Source organism: Sceloporus occidentalis, unplaced genomic scaffold (assembly GCF_023333645.1).
Source record: "Sceloporus occidentalis isolate IW3139 unplaced genomic scaffold, rSceOcc1.0.p SCAF_6, whole genome shotgun sequence".
Classification (NCBI taxonomy): Eukaryota; Metazoa; Chordata; class Lepidosauria; order Squamata; family Phrynosomatidae; genus Sceloporus; species Sceloporus occidentalis.
In genome coordinates this window covers 67,313,158-67,330,402 of record NW_028316986.1, presented here as the reverse complement: position 1 = coordinate 67,330,402, position 17,245 = coordinate 67,313,158, and the positions used below count along the sequence as shown (strand labels likewise).

Sequence of the window (17,245 nt, the reverse complement as noted above, 5' to 3'; positions counted from 1 at the left end):
TAATCTAGTGGATCTAGAAGGAGTAGGACTGCCATTTGTCCTGGAAAACCTGGAGAATCCCTAATTGAAGGGATTAAAAAAATGCCCCAGCCAGCTGGGCCAGTTAAAATAATAAATCCCAGATTTCTCCCTTCATTACAGGCTAATGAGCAAGTTAAAATGTGATCGTGGCAATGAAGCAGGAAACCATGCAAGAAGACTGGCACTGGCAGGAGCTTCATCTGCCTTGGTGGCTCTTGTTGCTGCTTCACAGTCATAGCATTGCCATCTTATTCTTCCATTCCCTCTCCTCTTCCCCTGACAGGCCAGAAGGTGCAAATGGAATGGAGGCAAGCAGAGATGACCTTGTGGTGATTGTATTGGTGGCTTGAGCCTAGGGCTGGGCAGTGCAGTGGAATTTTGCTTCCAAACAGCCTCAAGAGACTCTCTGGGGCTGCTTGGAAGCCTCTCTCTCTTCACACCAGCTAGGGGGAAAATGAAGAAAAAAAGAGCACTTAGCTTGGGACTGGTACTGAGTGAACCATAATGATACAAAAAGTATAACAATTAATTTTTAAAATTTGCATAATCAGAATTCAGATTAATAATATGCATAGTTATAAGTTCCATAGTATGAAAATTAGATGCCCAGATATGAGGGACTGGAATGTGGCAGTCCTAAGCAGGACAAAATGGAAACAACCAATCGATCAAGTATAAAAGAGAGAGGGAGTCTTAGTACGTACATAAAAGGTGTTGGTTCTCAATAATAATAACATTTATTATTTATTATAATAATAACATTTATTTATTACACCCTTTCCACCATTTGATGGAACATCAAATATATATAATAAAAAACTAGAACTATAAAACATAACCCTATAAATATACATGAAATCCCCAACATCCCACCAGTTACTGCCCATCTCAGCAACCTCAGTGGCTTAATTTAGTGAATCAAAGAGGAAGGTTTTTAATCCCTTACAAAAAAAGGTGAGCTGGATGCCTTTGTGAGCCTTTGTAAATGTTTATAATGGAATCAAAACCTGCATGGGTTTTTATTTTCTTAAAAATGTGTGTCCAAAGCCTATGTCTGACAACTGGTAGTTCTAAGAACAGGGGGCAAAGCTTTGCCCCCCCCTCCATCTGTATGTGTCTCAAGGTTTGAATCACAGCTTGGTGGCAAAGAGGCAGCTTAGTGAATATATACAAATATGAGCTCTAAATTATGGGGCAAACTCCTGACCTACATTTTGATCATGGGAGGGATCGATAACCAATCATCACTATGTAATACATCCCCCTTCTCAACAATTTTTTCCATTCTGGAATCGTATGTGGTCTGAGGAATGTTTATAAGTGACATACTCATTTGCGTACCAGGGTTACCAATTGGCTTGACTGCTGTTATTTCTTATCAAGAAGGCTTCCAGTATGTGGAAGTGTGATTGACTCCAGATCTAGGCCACTGTGAATGCATTACAGCTGCTCCAAGGGCCCAGGGGTGAGGTTTTTACTTTTAGGAACCACCTCTTAAAAGAACAATGAATAAAATTAAAAATAGTGTTGCTAGTTTATTGTTGGAACTGCATATGATCTGGTTATATTTGAAATGTACTCATGAATAACTGCTGATTTTTACTCTAATCTTTAATTAGCAACTGAAAGGCTTCTGTTTTTTTACATGGTTTTAGTGAGATTGTGCTTGGTTTCTCTTTAATGTATTTTCTCTTTTAAAATGTTTTAAATTGGTTTTTGTTTATGTTTTCAATGTGTATAGCTTATTGTTTATTTCAAACCTTATGTATTGCATATATAAAACAATATCTATCTGTCTGTCTGTCTGTCTGTCTGTCTGCTTGGTGCACTACATGTAGAATAATAATTCTCATCATTGTTAGTGGATTATCAGCAAGAGCCAGAGCCAGACAAAAAGCAGTTTACCACTCAGTTCCCTGCCTGGGGGCAGCTGCTGTTTATTCCAGGCAACCTGCCAAGTGGTAAATTGCATGGTTGAACTATATGTACAGTTCACTTCAGCAAAATTATGTAGGTCTTCATCATGCCATTTGTATGTCAGTTTGTGCTGATGTCTGCTTTGAATGGCTTTGAATGTCTGCAGTGATTGTTAGCTAATTGAGACTGACTGATTGTATTGGTCATGGAAAAGGCTTGGCACAGGCCTCCTGTGTCCAGGTGTATTGCCACATCCATAACATCTTCCATCCGAGAGTATTATTAAATAATAGTGCAGTCTATTAGTGTACAAACAAAACTTCTATTCAGATATAAAATATCAAGCTGTGATGATGAATGGTGGTGGTGGTGGTGACAACGATGACAACAACAGTGATGATAATCCTAATGTCATTCATTCACCTTCCCTGGGGTACATTCACACAAAATATTTTGCATATGCTATCCAAAAGTGGAATTAAAAGTGAGATATACTCTAAAGTCTGTACAACAGCATTGGGTAGAAATATCTTTTATGTGCTTTGAAACATAACACAAGGATAGAAAAAGTGTAGTCCTAACTCAAATGTGTGACAGCTGTGGGAGTTTAAACTTAAAAGCAAGCCTCTTCTGCTGTCAAAATTCTCTTCTGCCAGATGATCTGAAAGATCTGCCAAAAAAGCAATCTGGCAGCAGAACTGCTCTGCTGGTAAGACATGCTGGTAGAAGTGTGAAAAATATGGGCAGAAAAGGGAGAGGTTGAGGGAGGAGGTTGAGCTAATACCAGTGCCAAACCTACAGCCCAGGAATACAGCCACAATTTGGGTGCAAAGTTAGTCCAGGGTGAGCGTAGTTATAAATAATGCCCTACATTACTGAAGCTGGGAGAGATATGGATTCAGTACATCTTCAGCTGACCCACTGTTGATTCATCTTTTGAATCATAGAGTTGGAAGAGATTATCTAGTCCAACCTCCTTGCCATGCAGGAACACACAATCCAGATGGCCATCCAGACGCTCTTTAAAAACCTCTAAAGGAGACACTACCCCAGGTGACAGTGGTTGCTAAAGAAAACTCCATAATTTACTGGATAATATATCTCCTAGACTCCTGAAATTACAATTAAACACTAAAAGTACAGACTGTTGAATTTTCAGGAAAACTTAGAACGTTAAAATATTTGAAATATTAGGACATTTTTCCAAATGTTTAAGATACTAAAAAATGAAGTACTACGAAAAGAACTCATTTTTTATGGGCTGCTCAGGGTAGTTAATTCTAGATAGAGTAATTTTACTTTGATTTATCTTAGTTAATGTAGGTACCGTACTTTAGGAAACTGAAATGAGTATTTGGCTTTTTCTTAAAAATAGGTATTGAGAACACAAAAAGCAAAAACAATAATTAAAAACAAAAGCAATGTCATTACTGGGGGGGTTGGGTTAAAATGAGGGCATTGCCTTGCATATAAGAAACCTGCCTTTCCCAATAAAATTTTCCTGCAGTCCCCAAACTTCTAACATTACAGTAATTTAAAACTTAAGCTGAGCATTTAGGATTACGGTATACATAATTTAGGCATCCAAAGAAAAGGGGCAGGTAAAGTTACGAAGATAATGCAAACACTGCAAATATAAGAGTTTTAGGTGTGAACAATCTTCAGTGTCTCACTCTCTGCAATGCTAGAAATTTGGGGATGGAAAGAAGATTTCATGGGGAGGATTCTTATTTGGGGGAGGGCAATGACTTTATTTTGTCAGTCTGCAACTACACTCCTAAAAGCCATTATGACACTTTTACTAAAATTAAGAGGAGAATTGTTTAATTTCCAATAAAGGTGGAAGGAACATTGCTTTCAAGTTTGTTTTAGAATAGCTGTAGCTTTCCCGCAATAAACACGAGCTTGTTCCCGATATAAATACAAATTTTAATGTGGCGTTTACTATTTAATTCTAGACACTAAATTTTGTACTTTCCCTGTGAAATCAATACACACAAACACACACATCTGTGCACATACTCAAACAAATAAGATTGGTTTGGGAACATTTCTGTGAGTTCTCTTGGTCACAGATTGTCCATGTATAGTAATTTTTAGGAATAAAATAGTTCAATGTAAACACATCCCACCTTATTGTAGCTGAATTCTTTGTATGTGGACAGGATTATTTTTACTACATGATCAAGTGCATGGAAGTAAATACATCTAAATACACATACTCATGGAAAATGGTGGCATTGCCTCAATCATCTCACTAGTATTCTTAGCAGCGAACATGCACAATCTTCATTGAAATATGCTGTGTTTTTCTACTGATACACTTGTCGCCAATTTTCTACTAATTCTACTTGTCACCAATTTCAGATAGGTAAACTGGCAGTTTTTTTTAATAGTATGAAGAATAGTGGAGTGAAAGCAATCTTACACTTCACTTCAGAAGATAATATTGAATATCATTTCATCAATGTTCCCCATTTTTGTGGAAGTGATTTTCTTTTCAGATGTTGGGAAAGGACTGCTACCTACTTAGCAAGATCTGACAAGTATTATTTGAGGCGATGCAGTGTGGAGATGTTGAAACAAGAAAGTCAAGAAATGAATTACATGCAGTTTACATAAAACATGAATCTGTCATGGAAGTGAAGACTTGTAGCAATTAAATTTTATTAACTAGGTGTTTTCCTTAAAGAATTTATTTTCAGCCATCAAAAACTACCTTTGTCTATTTCTTTAAAAGAATTGAGGGCACTATGATTATTTTGTGACGTTTTACAGAAACAGATTTATGTGTATGTTGTGAAGCAACCTTCATGCGGCATTTAGGAAGTGCCAATTTTAGTTACCGTGATTGAGGTCAGGAGTTCACAGCTGGCACTTTAACAGAGTAGTGTGCCGATCCCTTGATGAGTTCTTGATATTTCATCTCAGACTTGAAGGCACATTCCCTCTGTCAGGAGGAAAAAAAGCTACATAGGGCAGATTTGCCTCATGGGCATATATTAGAGGCAAAAATGCTTATACATTATTAACTGTGAGATGGTGCTTATTTCATCAGAGCTTCAAGTTTTGATATTAACCTTCCCTCTGGGAATTTGTAATCATTTGGAAAGCATAAAAGTTTAATAGGCAGGGTTGTAGCTTCTGCCTAACTTTTAGAAGAATGATAAATATTAGGCTTCAGATTCTAATTAAGAAACCTTTAATTTCTGAATAGACTAATGGAGGGAAAAAACCCCATCTGGTAAGGTGTCATGCTTAGTTTTGCTGTAGAAAAGATCCTTCTCAGCTCAAAAAAGCCAAGGCATGGTTTTCTTCCTCTCCAGCAGCAGTTGGGGTGGCTAGACAGGACACTTCGTGAGAAATTGTTGCTGACTACTCAGAGTATTGAAAATATAATGCCAGCCTGACCAGCATTCTCCAGGAAGCTGGCATCCTTAGCCAGAAATATCTAGGAGTGTCATTTCAAGTTAATGACTAAGGATGAAGCCTGCAAACCATTGTCTATCAAGCTGTCCATGCCATTGCCTACATTCTGAGGGATAAGGGTTTTTTGATTGACATGATGAGAGTGGTAGAAAGGGATGGGTACAGCAAGGATCAGACACATTATGAGTTATACTCAGATTTGGGGTTTTCTGAGTACAGATACAGACATTTTGAAGTCATAAGAAAAAACTTTTTAAGGGAGGAATATGGAAATTTTCAGAAATCTTTTTAAAAACATGACATCAACAGTCTTTAGAGATAAAATATATATTTATAGATTGAAAGTCACTTTGTTACTTAGAAACATAAAATGTATTATTTATCACTTTGTTTAGTACAAAATGATCATGTTGTATATCTTTTTAATCATTTTATCTTTTTATGTAGGTGATTTTAACTGGTTTATATTTTTTATTGTGAAGGTTTTTTAATTGACTCTTTATGGGACCAGCCTTGGGTCCCACTCTGGGAGAAAGGTGGCATACAAACAAATAAGTGTTCAGTATATAACATCTGATTGTCTTGATGCATAATCTGTACTCAGGACAGAATACAGAGAAGCAGAGTGGTTCCCAGTCTGCAAATGGGTCAGGCAAGGCTGCATAGTATCACCTTATTTATTCAACCTGGATGAGAAAATATTGTACACAGAGCAGACTTAGACTCAGAGGTAGGAAGAGTGAAGATAGGAGGAAGAAACATTAACAACCTAAGATATTCATATGACACAATAATACTAGCAGAAACAAACAAAGACCTGGAACAATTACTGAAGAAGGTTAAGGAGGAAATTGCCAAAGCTGGATTACTGCTGAACACTTAAAAAACAAAACAAAAATAATGACCACAAAAGATCTACAAGAATTCATTCTTGACAAGGAGACAATTAAAATAGATACCTTGATTTAAATATTGATCAGAACAGAGACTGCAGTCAACAAATTAGAGGACTAGGAGTGGGAAAGGCAGCTATGAAAGAAATAGATAGGATCATAAAGTATAAAGACATAACTCCGATAGTCCAAGCCATTATATTCCCTAGCACAACGTATGGATTCAAGAGTTGGACAGTGAAAAAATCTGATAGAAAGAAAATCAACTCATTTGAGATGTGGTTCTAGGGAAGAGTGCTGAAGATACTGTGGACAGATAAGAAGACAAACAAATGGATTCTAGAAAAAATCAAGCCTGAATTCTCCCTCAAATCCAGGATGATCAAATTGAGGCTGTTGTACTTTGGCCACATCATCAGGAGGCATGACTCATTTGAAAAGGCAATGATGCTAGGAATAGTGGAAGACAGTAGAAAGAGAGGAAGACCACATGGCAGATGGTTCGACTCAATGCGGGAGGGCACAGGGCTGGGCCTACAGGACCTGAGCAGAGAGGCTGAGGACAGGGAGTCTTAGAGAGGTCCCATCCACAGTGTCACCATACGTTGAAGTCAACTCAAGGGCAGTTAACAGCAACAATATTAAAAATAAAGTTCTGAATATACAGAATACGTTGTCTGAATATATAATATACAGATTGAATTTTCTTTTGCTTGTTGTTGTTATTATTATTAATGGAGCCACAAGGTCCTGAATTCTTTGGTGAGATAACTCTTTGGTTTGGTCAGTTTATTAAGACCAATGAAAAGTAATGAAACAAAAGAAACCATGAACTTTTGTCAAACAGAATTTTCCTTCTCTCTCCTTGTTCTCTATATTGTCAAGCGGTTATTCCCATAAACTGAGAAAAACAAGCAAGTAATGATCAGAGGAATTACAATGATCAAACACCATACATTGTCTTACATAAATCTTCCTGTTGCATAGTTTTTAGAAATAATTGGATGGGAATAAATGTATGAACACCTTGTCTTAAACATTTCATTCACCATTTTAAAAGAAAACATTTCACAATCATTTTTTAAAACCTTTTCCGGCAATAAAAGCTTTGAAGAAAAATCCCCTCCCAATTATTCTGTTTTTTGTTTGCAGACCTTCACAATCTCTAGTTTGTCATGGAATGAGATTTGTGAGGTTTGTGAACGTGTGAGGTTTATATTATGAATTCCCCCTCTTCTGGATTTGTGTCTATTGCTGCACATTTTTGACTTCTATATAGCGCTGTAAATTTACACAGTTTATTATAGTGAAACTGAATAAAGTCTGGTGCAGTTTTGGAACCATGGACATGTTGACTTTGGAGAAGTCATGTGTTGCTACTAAAATAATCTCAGAGGCTCTGCAAAGTTGTCATACTGTGTAGAAAAGTGACAGGAACCAGAGAATATTTCTTTGACGAAAATACTCCACAGCATAACTTTCATACAGATAAAGGATGGATCAATCAGTCTTTTTTAGGTCGATGAAAGATTGATTTCTCTACAGCTCCTTAAGGCAAAAGTCCACTTATCTGATGTGGAGGACTAGCAGTTTTTTCCTCCAATATGTCAGGCATCTGTACCATATACATGCCCATTGGTTATACAGTCGGCCCGCTTTATCCACAGATTTTTTAATCTGTGAATTCAAGCATCCATGGTTTGAAAATATGCAGAAAAAGCATAAATTCCCAATAGCAAACCTTGATTTTCCATTTTATATAAGAGACACAATTTTGTTATGCCACTGGATTGAATGGTACTTGAGCATCCACGGATTTTGTTATCCATGGGAGATCCTGGAACCAAACTTCAGTGACAACAAGGGCCCACTGTAATTGTTTTCTTTCCAGAAAACTCTCTGTGAGCTGACAGCCTAGGCTTATAGACCTGCACTAGTCTGTGGATGATCACTTTGAGTAGCACTGCTTTAGAATACTCTTACCAATTTGAAAGGATTATTTGTTTCTGTATGAAAAATATATGCTAAGCATAATATGCAAATGAGATTTATTTTCAGTGTTTCAAAGGTATCAATATAAGTAATTACTTGTAACATAGTAATATGATGGACTGCCGGGTAATGATCCAGTCAGCATGTAATTATTTTTAAGTATTTTTTAAAAAATATTAATTATAACACTACTCTGCAATTTACCTTAATCTTTTCAAATACAGTTGCAGTTTTCATATCGGAATAAGTACAAAATAATGCAAATTGTGTTACAAAGAGATGTCTGTATGAGGCTATATCTGGTAATGAACTTGAATTTCCATTGCTCAGTTTGTATTTCCTAAAGATTAGTTCTTCAATTGCTATAGCAATCTCCTTTGGAGGATTCAGTGTTTTCTTCTTCTTCTCTGACTTCTCCCCTTAATGTCCTTTTCATGACTCCACAGGAGGTAATTTCTGTATTGCTAAAGACCTCGGAGAAGAGATTAAATCATTAACAGCTGAAAGAAAGAGGCTGGAGGAACTTCTGAATGAGCGGTTGTCACTGAGTGCCAAAAATGTCCACAAATTAGAGAGGATGAAAGAAGGTTACAGGAGAGTGAAGGAAGAAATGGAGCAACAGGAGTCTACCTTTGGTAAGTGCAGCAGTTGCCAGATGTTGGGGTGACAGAAACCTGGCATTTTCTCTGCTGTGTGCCATGCAGTATTCTGTCTGATTCTATGAGCATCCATCTAATTTATATGACATATAAAAATAGTTATTTGATGGGCAATTCTTGCAGAACCTTTCATGCATACTTTGTTGAACATGCTGTCAGCCTTAGTTTTTGTCACACTTGAGTGGCATTTTTTCCCCTGGCTTTGTATATGTTGATGATGTAGCAAGCTTTATTTCTTTTGGTTCATTGTCTCAGAGTCTCCTGTGGTGATGCCTGCTGTCAGACACTGAGAATGTCCTGTGTATTCAGAGCTCTTGCATAATGTAAGAATACTCTTACATACTGTTACACATGCTTTAATTCACAGAATGTATAATATGCCTGCAATAATAGGAAGCACAACAAGAAACCTTTGTCATCATTGGGTCTTTGTTCTTTGAGCATGTTGTATAGGAGCGTAATCCACAGCAAATGTAATGTTTTAAAAGCACTAAGTCTTTATTTACATGAAAGATTAAGGTGGATTTAGTCAGTTTAGGAAACAGAACTGTACTGGCAATGTGTTGAGGAGATTTCTTATAGAGTAATCTGCAATCACAGGTTGAGGTATGAAGTAGAAAAGCTTTTGTATTTATTTTACTTGAATCAGGGAGACTTAGGGCTACAGAATGCTTTTATCTAGGAAGTTTCCAAAACTTCCATAGTGGAACAGGTCACTGAGAAGTGGGCAATAAGGGTGAGGTAACTGAGAGTGAGCATAACTGAACCTTTTACAGAGGAGTTGGAGGTAAAGGGCATCCAAGGGCAAAGAGTTAATTATTAAGGCTCAGAGGTTATCTGTTTCACATGTATGAAACCATCTCATGTTTTTTAAGCTGAGGAAATGGTATTGCTATGGCTGTCTTCTAAGTTCATGGTGGGTAACTATGCCCTCCAGAAGTTTTTGGAATATAACTCTTCTAATCTGTCACATAGGCCATGCTGTTCAGGGTATTTGGACTGAAAACACTTGGTGGGCCACAGTTCCCCACCTCTTCTTTAAACTATATTGCTTGTTAAACAGCCAAGGTCAAAGTAGCCAATTGGACATTTTGGAATATTTAATATTCAAATTGAGCTCATTTGTACCATTCTTGATAAGTGGGATTTTATTTGGCTGGTCAAAAATATAGCTTGCTAATGACATTTGTGCTAAATGTGATGGCACAATGGTTTATCTTTTAAGGGAAAGGCAAGTCCATATTTCTCAGGCAAGTTCAACCTTCTAGATGGTAGGTTGTATGGAGATGGGATGGTTCTTGGTGAAGGATGGCCGCTGAGCTGTTTCCTAAGAAACTAAGCCGAACAAAGGCAGTTTGTTCACCAGTAAAATGATGTAACATGTCTATCCTCTTGAGCTGCAAACATACACAGTTTCCTCCTCCTTTCTTTTTCTGTACTGGCATGTGTATGTATAGGCTTGGACACACAGACAGACATGCACAAACACCAAATTTCCTTCAGTGCATGAAATTAAATGGAAATAGAAGAACAAAATGCTTTCTGCCTCTGATTATCATACTTTAGCATACCTGGGGGGATGTAAAGATATGGAAAACTAGAGCCACTCTTTAAACAGCATTCTTTAGTTTGGCTTGAAAGTGAATGGCTTTTTCCCTTTCTCTTTTAAAGGATAAAAATATATAAAAATTTTCAGAGGGTATTCTCCACAGATCTGTTCTAATTTTTTTCAAAAGTTTACCTCCAACTGAACCTCTGAATGGCTCTTGAAGCTCTCCTAAGTTAAAAATGCAATTTGGGGATTTGGCAAGAAGGGATTTTTTTCCATAGGAAACAAGTGCATATAAGTTCAGTTTTCCCCTGTAAAACTGTAGCACTATATTGCCAAAATGGGTTTTGAATTCAGAGACTTTATAACCCTGATTTGAAGATTCATTTTCTAAGAGGAGAAAATGCATAAAATTTAGGTGGCTGCATGTATGCCAATTTGGGTCATAACCCAAACTGCTTTTATTGCATTTTTTCATCTTTTGTTTCTTATAGTATAAACAATTTACAGAACACACAACTGTATCTGTTACCTTTGGGAGGAGGAATTAAAGATGATCCTTGAATTTCTTTGATTCTCAAAGAACAACTGCAGAAAGTATGTTCTCCTGTATAATGAAGCCCAGTAGAGTGCATCTTGCTTCTGGTAGTATAAATAATTAAAATATGTGATTTTCTTCCTCTCTCCTTTTATTTTCTATTTTCTCTGTCATCTACAGCATGTTTCTCTTTAGGCTATTGTTTGGGTCTGATTATATCCAGCATTTGATGGGTGGAACAAATTTAGTTGAAAATGAACTTGTGGGGTCATTTGAGGATTTTCTTTAAAATGAAGCCGTTTGCAATATTTTAACTATATGTTGCTTCTGGTTTTTTTTTATGTGTTTGCATAACTTCACATTTTCCACTATTACACTGCTAGAAATGTAAATGAATGATATAGTTGTCATTCTTTTGTCGTGCTAATTGGACATTCCTTCATTTGAATGTGCAATTGTGATGATTTGTTATTGCTTCATAGGTGGCTGCTCATTGGTTTGGGTGGTTAATAATAGTTGCTATTTATATACTGAATCATTGTTTAGAGGGATTCATTTATATGATCTATAATCCTCAAAACAATCCCATATAGTAGAACAGTGCTGCTATTCCTATATGGAATTATTCTCTTCTGATTAACTGAAAGATTACATGGTGATTTTGGTTTGCCTAACACTGCCTTGTGATTTTTGTAATGAAATTTGAACAGAAGCCTTCCTGTTTTAGAGATCTTATATATGTACTTAACAAGGTCACTGGATTGTTGTTTATTCTAGTACCTTCATCTTCCCCACCAGCAAGTTATGATTGAAAGTCATTTTTGACTTTGAGAGGATACCAATTACCATTAAATATAGCCTGTGATGACATATATTACGAAAGAAGTCTTGTGCAACCTTGTCTAGGTGTGGGCACTGCTGAACACAATCAGATTCACTTCCAGATAAACACTCAATCATTCAAACATAGAAAAATGTTAATGAAACAATATTTATTGTGTCACTTCAGGAGATTTAGTCAGTGGCATTTGAAAAGAATGGCAACTGAACAAAACATAGTAATGGCAATGTCCTGGTCCAAGTCTAATGGGCTCTGGAAACAAAGGCACAATAGTAGGGGATCTAGGCCAGTAGAATCTAAACAGGGAACAGGTGTCCAAATGGAAGCAAATGCGAAAGCAAGGCTGAAGAGCTGTGCCAGGGTCAAGGTGGCAGAGTTCTACCAAGCAGCAGATGGAGGTGGTAGAGTCCAGTTAGGAATGACTCCAGGGTTCAAACCAATAAACATCCAGTTTAGCAAATGAACCATAGGAGGGTACTCCTACAGCAAGATAAAGCACAATCCACAGTTAGAGCAAGAGTCTGTTGACAAGGGTCAGATATAGATACTAGGGGAAAAACTAGCTATTGTCATTTTCCACAGTGTATTTTGTACACTGGAGTCATGCTTTCCTATTGACAACCTGAATGACACACTCTTTGTCCTGATTTAGTCAGTATAATTTTCTGACATCAGTGTTTTCTCATAAACCCAATAATTTCAGATAGAAAAGGCAGATAAGGCACACTTTCTCCATACATTTCCCACAACTGCAAAGTATTACTTTCATGGAGAGATGTGTAGTGGTGTCATGGTTCATAACAAGATGACTGTAGATATCTTCCTCCTTTGCTGACTTTATACCTCTCCTCTTTCCCTTTTTTCCCATAATGTTTTTTGGTGGTCAAGAGTTATCTGCTGCCACTTTATCAAGGTTGCATGGCAACTTTTCAGACTTTCCGGAGCCATTTCCCCCAACTGGTGTGTAAGTGATTTTCCTCCATAGTATCTCCTGTCTTGCTTTTGTGGAGTGATATAATTTGGAATAGGGTGAGGTACTCATTCTTAGAACATTGAAATTCACTCATATTCCTTGCCTCTTCATTGTTGCTATGCCAGCATGGTCCTGTTTTCTCTTGCCTTTTAACTTTCTGAAAGGAAGCACCCCAACCTGTGCTCTCTTTTTCCCTCCTTTCAGAGAGTTATCAGTTTTATTGGTATGAATTGCAATGTCCTAAAACATGGAAGTAGTCTAGTTTAAGCATCCTAAGTCTAACGTATGACATTGTAACTAACAGGATGCCAGCCCATAAGTTTAAAATTAATGGTCAGTTCTGTAATGTTATTTGTTTCATATGACATTAAGCATTTGATAAGTGCCACAAAATACTTAATTATGGCCTGTTACAGACTGCCAAAATAAAGCTGCTTCGGGTCTCTTTGGAGGTATGCTGTTTAAATGATGCTTGCATCCTAAGAATCCGGAAGCTGCACCAAAGCTGCACTCCAGTGCTTAGGAATGGAGTGTGGCTTTGGCGCAACCTCCGGACTCTTAGGACCCATCCATCATTTAAATAGCATACCTCCATAGAGACCCGAAGCAGCTTTATTTTGGCAGTCTGTAACAGGCCTATACTTTTAAAAGAGGTTCTTAAGGTTAAGCTTCTTTTCATGAAAATGGAAATATTTATTGGGAAATTTGAACATAGTCCAAAAGGTTGGTTTGGCTTGTGGTTTATTGGGAGGGAATGTCCCATTTTTGTCTGTAAATGTAATTAAATGCATAAATAAATTTTAAAAAATTGAATCCAAACTAGTCTGAGTAGATTAATTTAACTCAATGGGAATTAAGTTAGTCTGATATCAGTGGCTCTACTTTGATTAAGTCTGGCTTCCATTCATATATATTAGACATGCATACATAAATATTAATTTATTTGATTTATATCCCTCCAAAATGGGACTTGAAGCAGCTTATACATATGTACATATATATTTTTTACATATACAAAACAATAAACTCCTCATTCCAGGAAATTTAAACTTTATTAATTCTCATTTCCTACATTAAAAAAATAACAACAAAAGATAATTTACTTCAGATTATGGCCTTAAATTAGATATTAAGATTATGGTTTTAAATTAGATTTCACTTTGTGCATAGTTCTAAAAAATATTGTCTAATTAGAATATTTTTATTTGAAGAACGACTCTCAACATTTCATCTTCCACAGCTGGAAATCTAAACCATTGCAATGGATTTAAATTCTATTTCCCACTGAGAATATTTAATATTTTCATTCCCCTGGGATGCACGCATCATTTAGGTCTCATTTCAAACCTAAATTATTTAGGTCTGTTTGATGATCTAGATCGGATTCAAATACTCTAAACTGGTACTTGGAAGAGTTACTTTTGGGGAGTTCTGCTCCTGGAAAGTACCTTTTTCATGTTATGGTCTAAACAGTATTTGCAGTGAAAAAATTCTGGCTCTTGTCCTGACTATAGTCTCCCTGATAAACTGTGATGCAGCCAAATAAGTTGCCTTTCAGCAGATTTTAGCAATGATAAAATCTTTACAACTCATCAGAGAGTAAAGCTTATTATGAGGACCGATTAGATGCGATAGCATCTGAATACTCTCTCTTTCAAATTCATGCAAGAGAGTTGCCTGTGGCCAATTCAGATCTCTGCATGTTTTCTTGGTTGAGATGAGCTTTGATTAAAGAGATTTAAAAAAACAGATAAAATTGGATACTTGATTGTGAACCTTTCTTAATTGTATTTGTCAGGTTTAGAGATATTTTGGACATTTGTATTTAATACCCATTTGCCCAATCCTGCAAACCATTGTTATACTGATAATTCTAAACAGTTCAAATCTGGGAATCCTTGAAATGTCCTCTAAATTTTGGTTCTTCACATTGATTCTAAGAAAATGTGAAAATCTGAAAGATTAATGTTTTATTTGGTTAGCCAATGTAGGACCAGAATGCTGTATTAGGTAGGCTTTCAGTCTTCATTTTTCTAATGACTGAGGAATTCCACTTAATCAGATGACATTTGAGCTGCTCTACATTTAGTTTTAACTGTTTCATGAAGATCTCAGAGAATAGAGAGACTAAGGTGTAAGAAGAGATACATTTGTATCTCCAGTCTTCCAGCTTCAGAGAATGCATTTCACTTCACTTGATTCTGAAATGAGAAAATTCCAAAATTCCCAGAAAGTAACTTGTCAAATATATTAGCGTAGGAACGGATACTTTAAAGAAACTTAAAACACAATGGAAGAAATCTTCTGTATACAGAAGCATCTTACGTTCTTGTTTTCCCCAAACTCTTCACCTTCTCTCTTATTTCTAAAGATACAAAGGTTGTATTATGACAGTGATAAGAGAAATCAAGGCTGCTGGGAACTCAAGTGTTGAAATTAAATTGTTCCTTTGAAAGTATCGAAAGCAGGCGTTGAAATAACTTGTACACTTGTAATTTGTACACTTTAGTGGATTACTTAAAAAACGATGGGGATTATTCACATTTCTTCGACTGCAGTCCTATCATCCCTTACCATGCTGACTGGGGCTTATTGCTAGTGCTCTGATAAAACATCTGGAGGGCAACACATTTCCCATCCCTGTAGTAAGAGGAATTCCACTTAATCACTTGTTCCCATGTAGAACATGGTTAGAACAGAACATTGAACGTAGACTGGGAATATCTGAGCAAACTCCTATTCAGTCCTGAGATGCTTAGTGAACAAAAATCTGTAGTCAGTCATTCTCAGAGCTTGACCTATATTGTTGTGTTAAAAACACTGGGTTTTTAAATTTCAGGACAAAGATCAAGTCCTCCATTTCACATGATAATAATAAATAATAATAATAATAAATAAAATTTTTATTTATATTTTCCCACCTCTCCCTACGGATCGAGGCGGGATTACAGCCAGTATCAAGACAAAGATACATCACAATTACAGTAATTTAAAATCAACTCATAAAGTAACACATACCTTAAAAACCAGTAATTTAAAAAACGTCCTGAGATAGATATATATTTGGGGTGATTTCCCTCATAGAGGGTCAGGGGGGTATGCTTTCTGGAAGAGATGGGTTTTCAGTGCCTTTTTAAAGGCATCTAGAGTGGAGATAAGTCAAATCTGTTCCGGGAGATTATTACAGAGCGTTGGGGCCGTAGCTGTAAACGCTCTTTGGTGAGTGGTTATTAATCTCACTTTGGGATGTTCAAGTAGGAGCTTCCCAGTTGTTCTGAGAGTGCGGGGAGGATTGTGTAGGGAGACGCATTCCCTCAAGTAACTCGGGCCCAAGCCATTTAGGGCTTTAAAGCTCATAACCAACACTTTGTATTGGGCTTGGAAGCTAATTGGCAGCCAGTGTAAAGATTTTAATACCAGTGTAATATGGTCTGATCTAGGTGTCCTGATGATCAATCTGGCTGCAGCGTTTTGAACTAACTGAAGCTTCTGAACTTGGTACAAAGGTAGCCCCATGTAGAGCGCATTACAGAAATCTAAACGAGAGGTTACCAATGCGTGTACAACAGTTTCAAGGTCCTTTCGGTCCAGACAGGGGCACAATTGGCGTATCAGCCGAAGCTGGTACCAATCACTCCTAGTCATCGTATCCACCTGGGATGATATCCAGCATCAGAGGCTTCTGCTATGTGCTCTCACTGGGATCTCTAGGAATGCCAGAGAACTGCATAAGAACTACATTTCCAGTGATTTTCACATGACACTGGAAATTGCTACAAGTATATGATTACATTTTAAGGTTTGAGGAGGCTATGGTAGTCCACACTGTATAGAAAAGTGGTGGATCTTTGCAGATTTAGATTCTAGGCTATTACACTTTCATAACATTGTGGGGAACAAACCAAAGATGAAATTGTCACTGAACTGGAATAGCTTTGTCAAAATGGGTGGGAATTATGCAGCCCTCCAGATGCTGAACAGTAACCTCCAGCATTCTTTATCATTGACAGTGCTGGTTCAGGCAGCTGGGAATTGAATTCCAAAATCGGAAGGGCCACACAATTTCCACTCCTGCAATAATATAACAATTTAATTTTTGGTGTTGAGAAAAGATTCCAAATTAATACTTTCTTTTTGGAAAGTATACCTAGAAGTATGTTTATGTATTGATCTTGGTTTTTTGTTGTTGATGTCTTACTGCTATTCTGATAGAAGGAAACAGAAGTCAAAGATAAAGATTTAATCACATAATAATCAGGCAGGAATTTTAAATTGGGCACATTATTAACATGTTAATGATTTTTTTCTCTTATTGCCAGCTGCTGTGTATAATAGGTTTCCAATACTAATACAAATATGTGGCTTTGCAAGTATGTCTGTCCTCTGAGCTATTCATGCCATGTAGAAAAGAACCTGTAATATTTTGAAGTGTT

The 17,245-nt window shown here is 36.8% G+C and overlaps 1 protein-coding gene across 1 annotated transcript in view; it reads left to right on the top strand.

Annotated features, from left to right (window-relative positions):
- Positions 1-17,245, top strand: part of DISC1 (DISC1 scaffold protein) — a 196,470-nt gene that overhangs the window by 59,162 nt on the left and 120,063 nt on the right. The window contains exon 9 of the mRNA XM_089529454.1: positions 8,699-8,887. Coding sequence (XP_089385580.1) covers positions 8,699-8,887 — 189 coding nt within the window. The remainder of the gene's footprint in view (positions 1-8,698; positions 8,888-17,245) is intronic.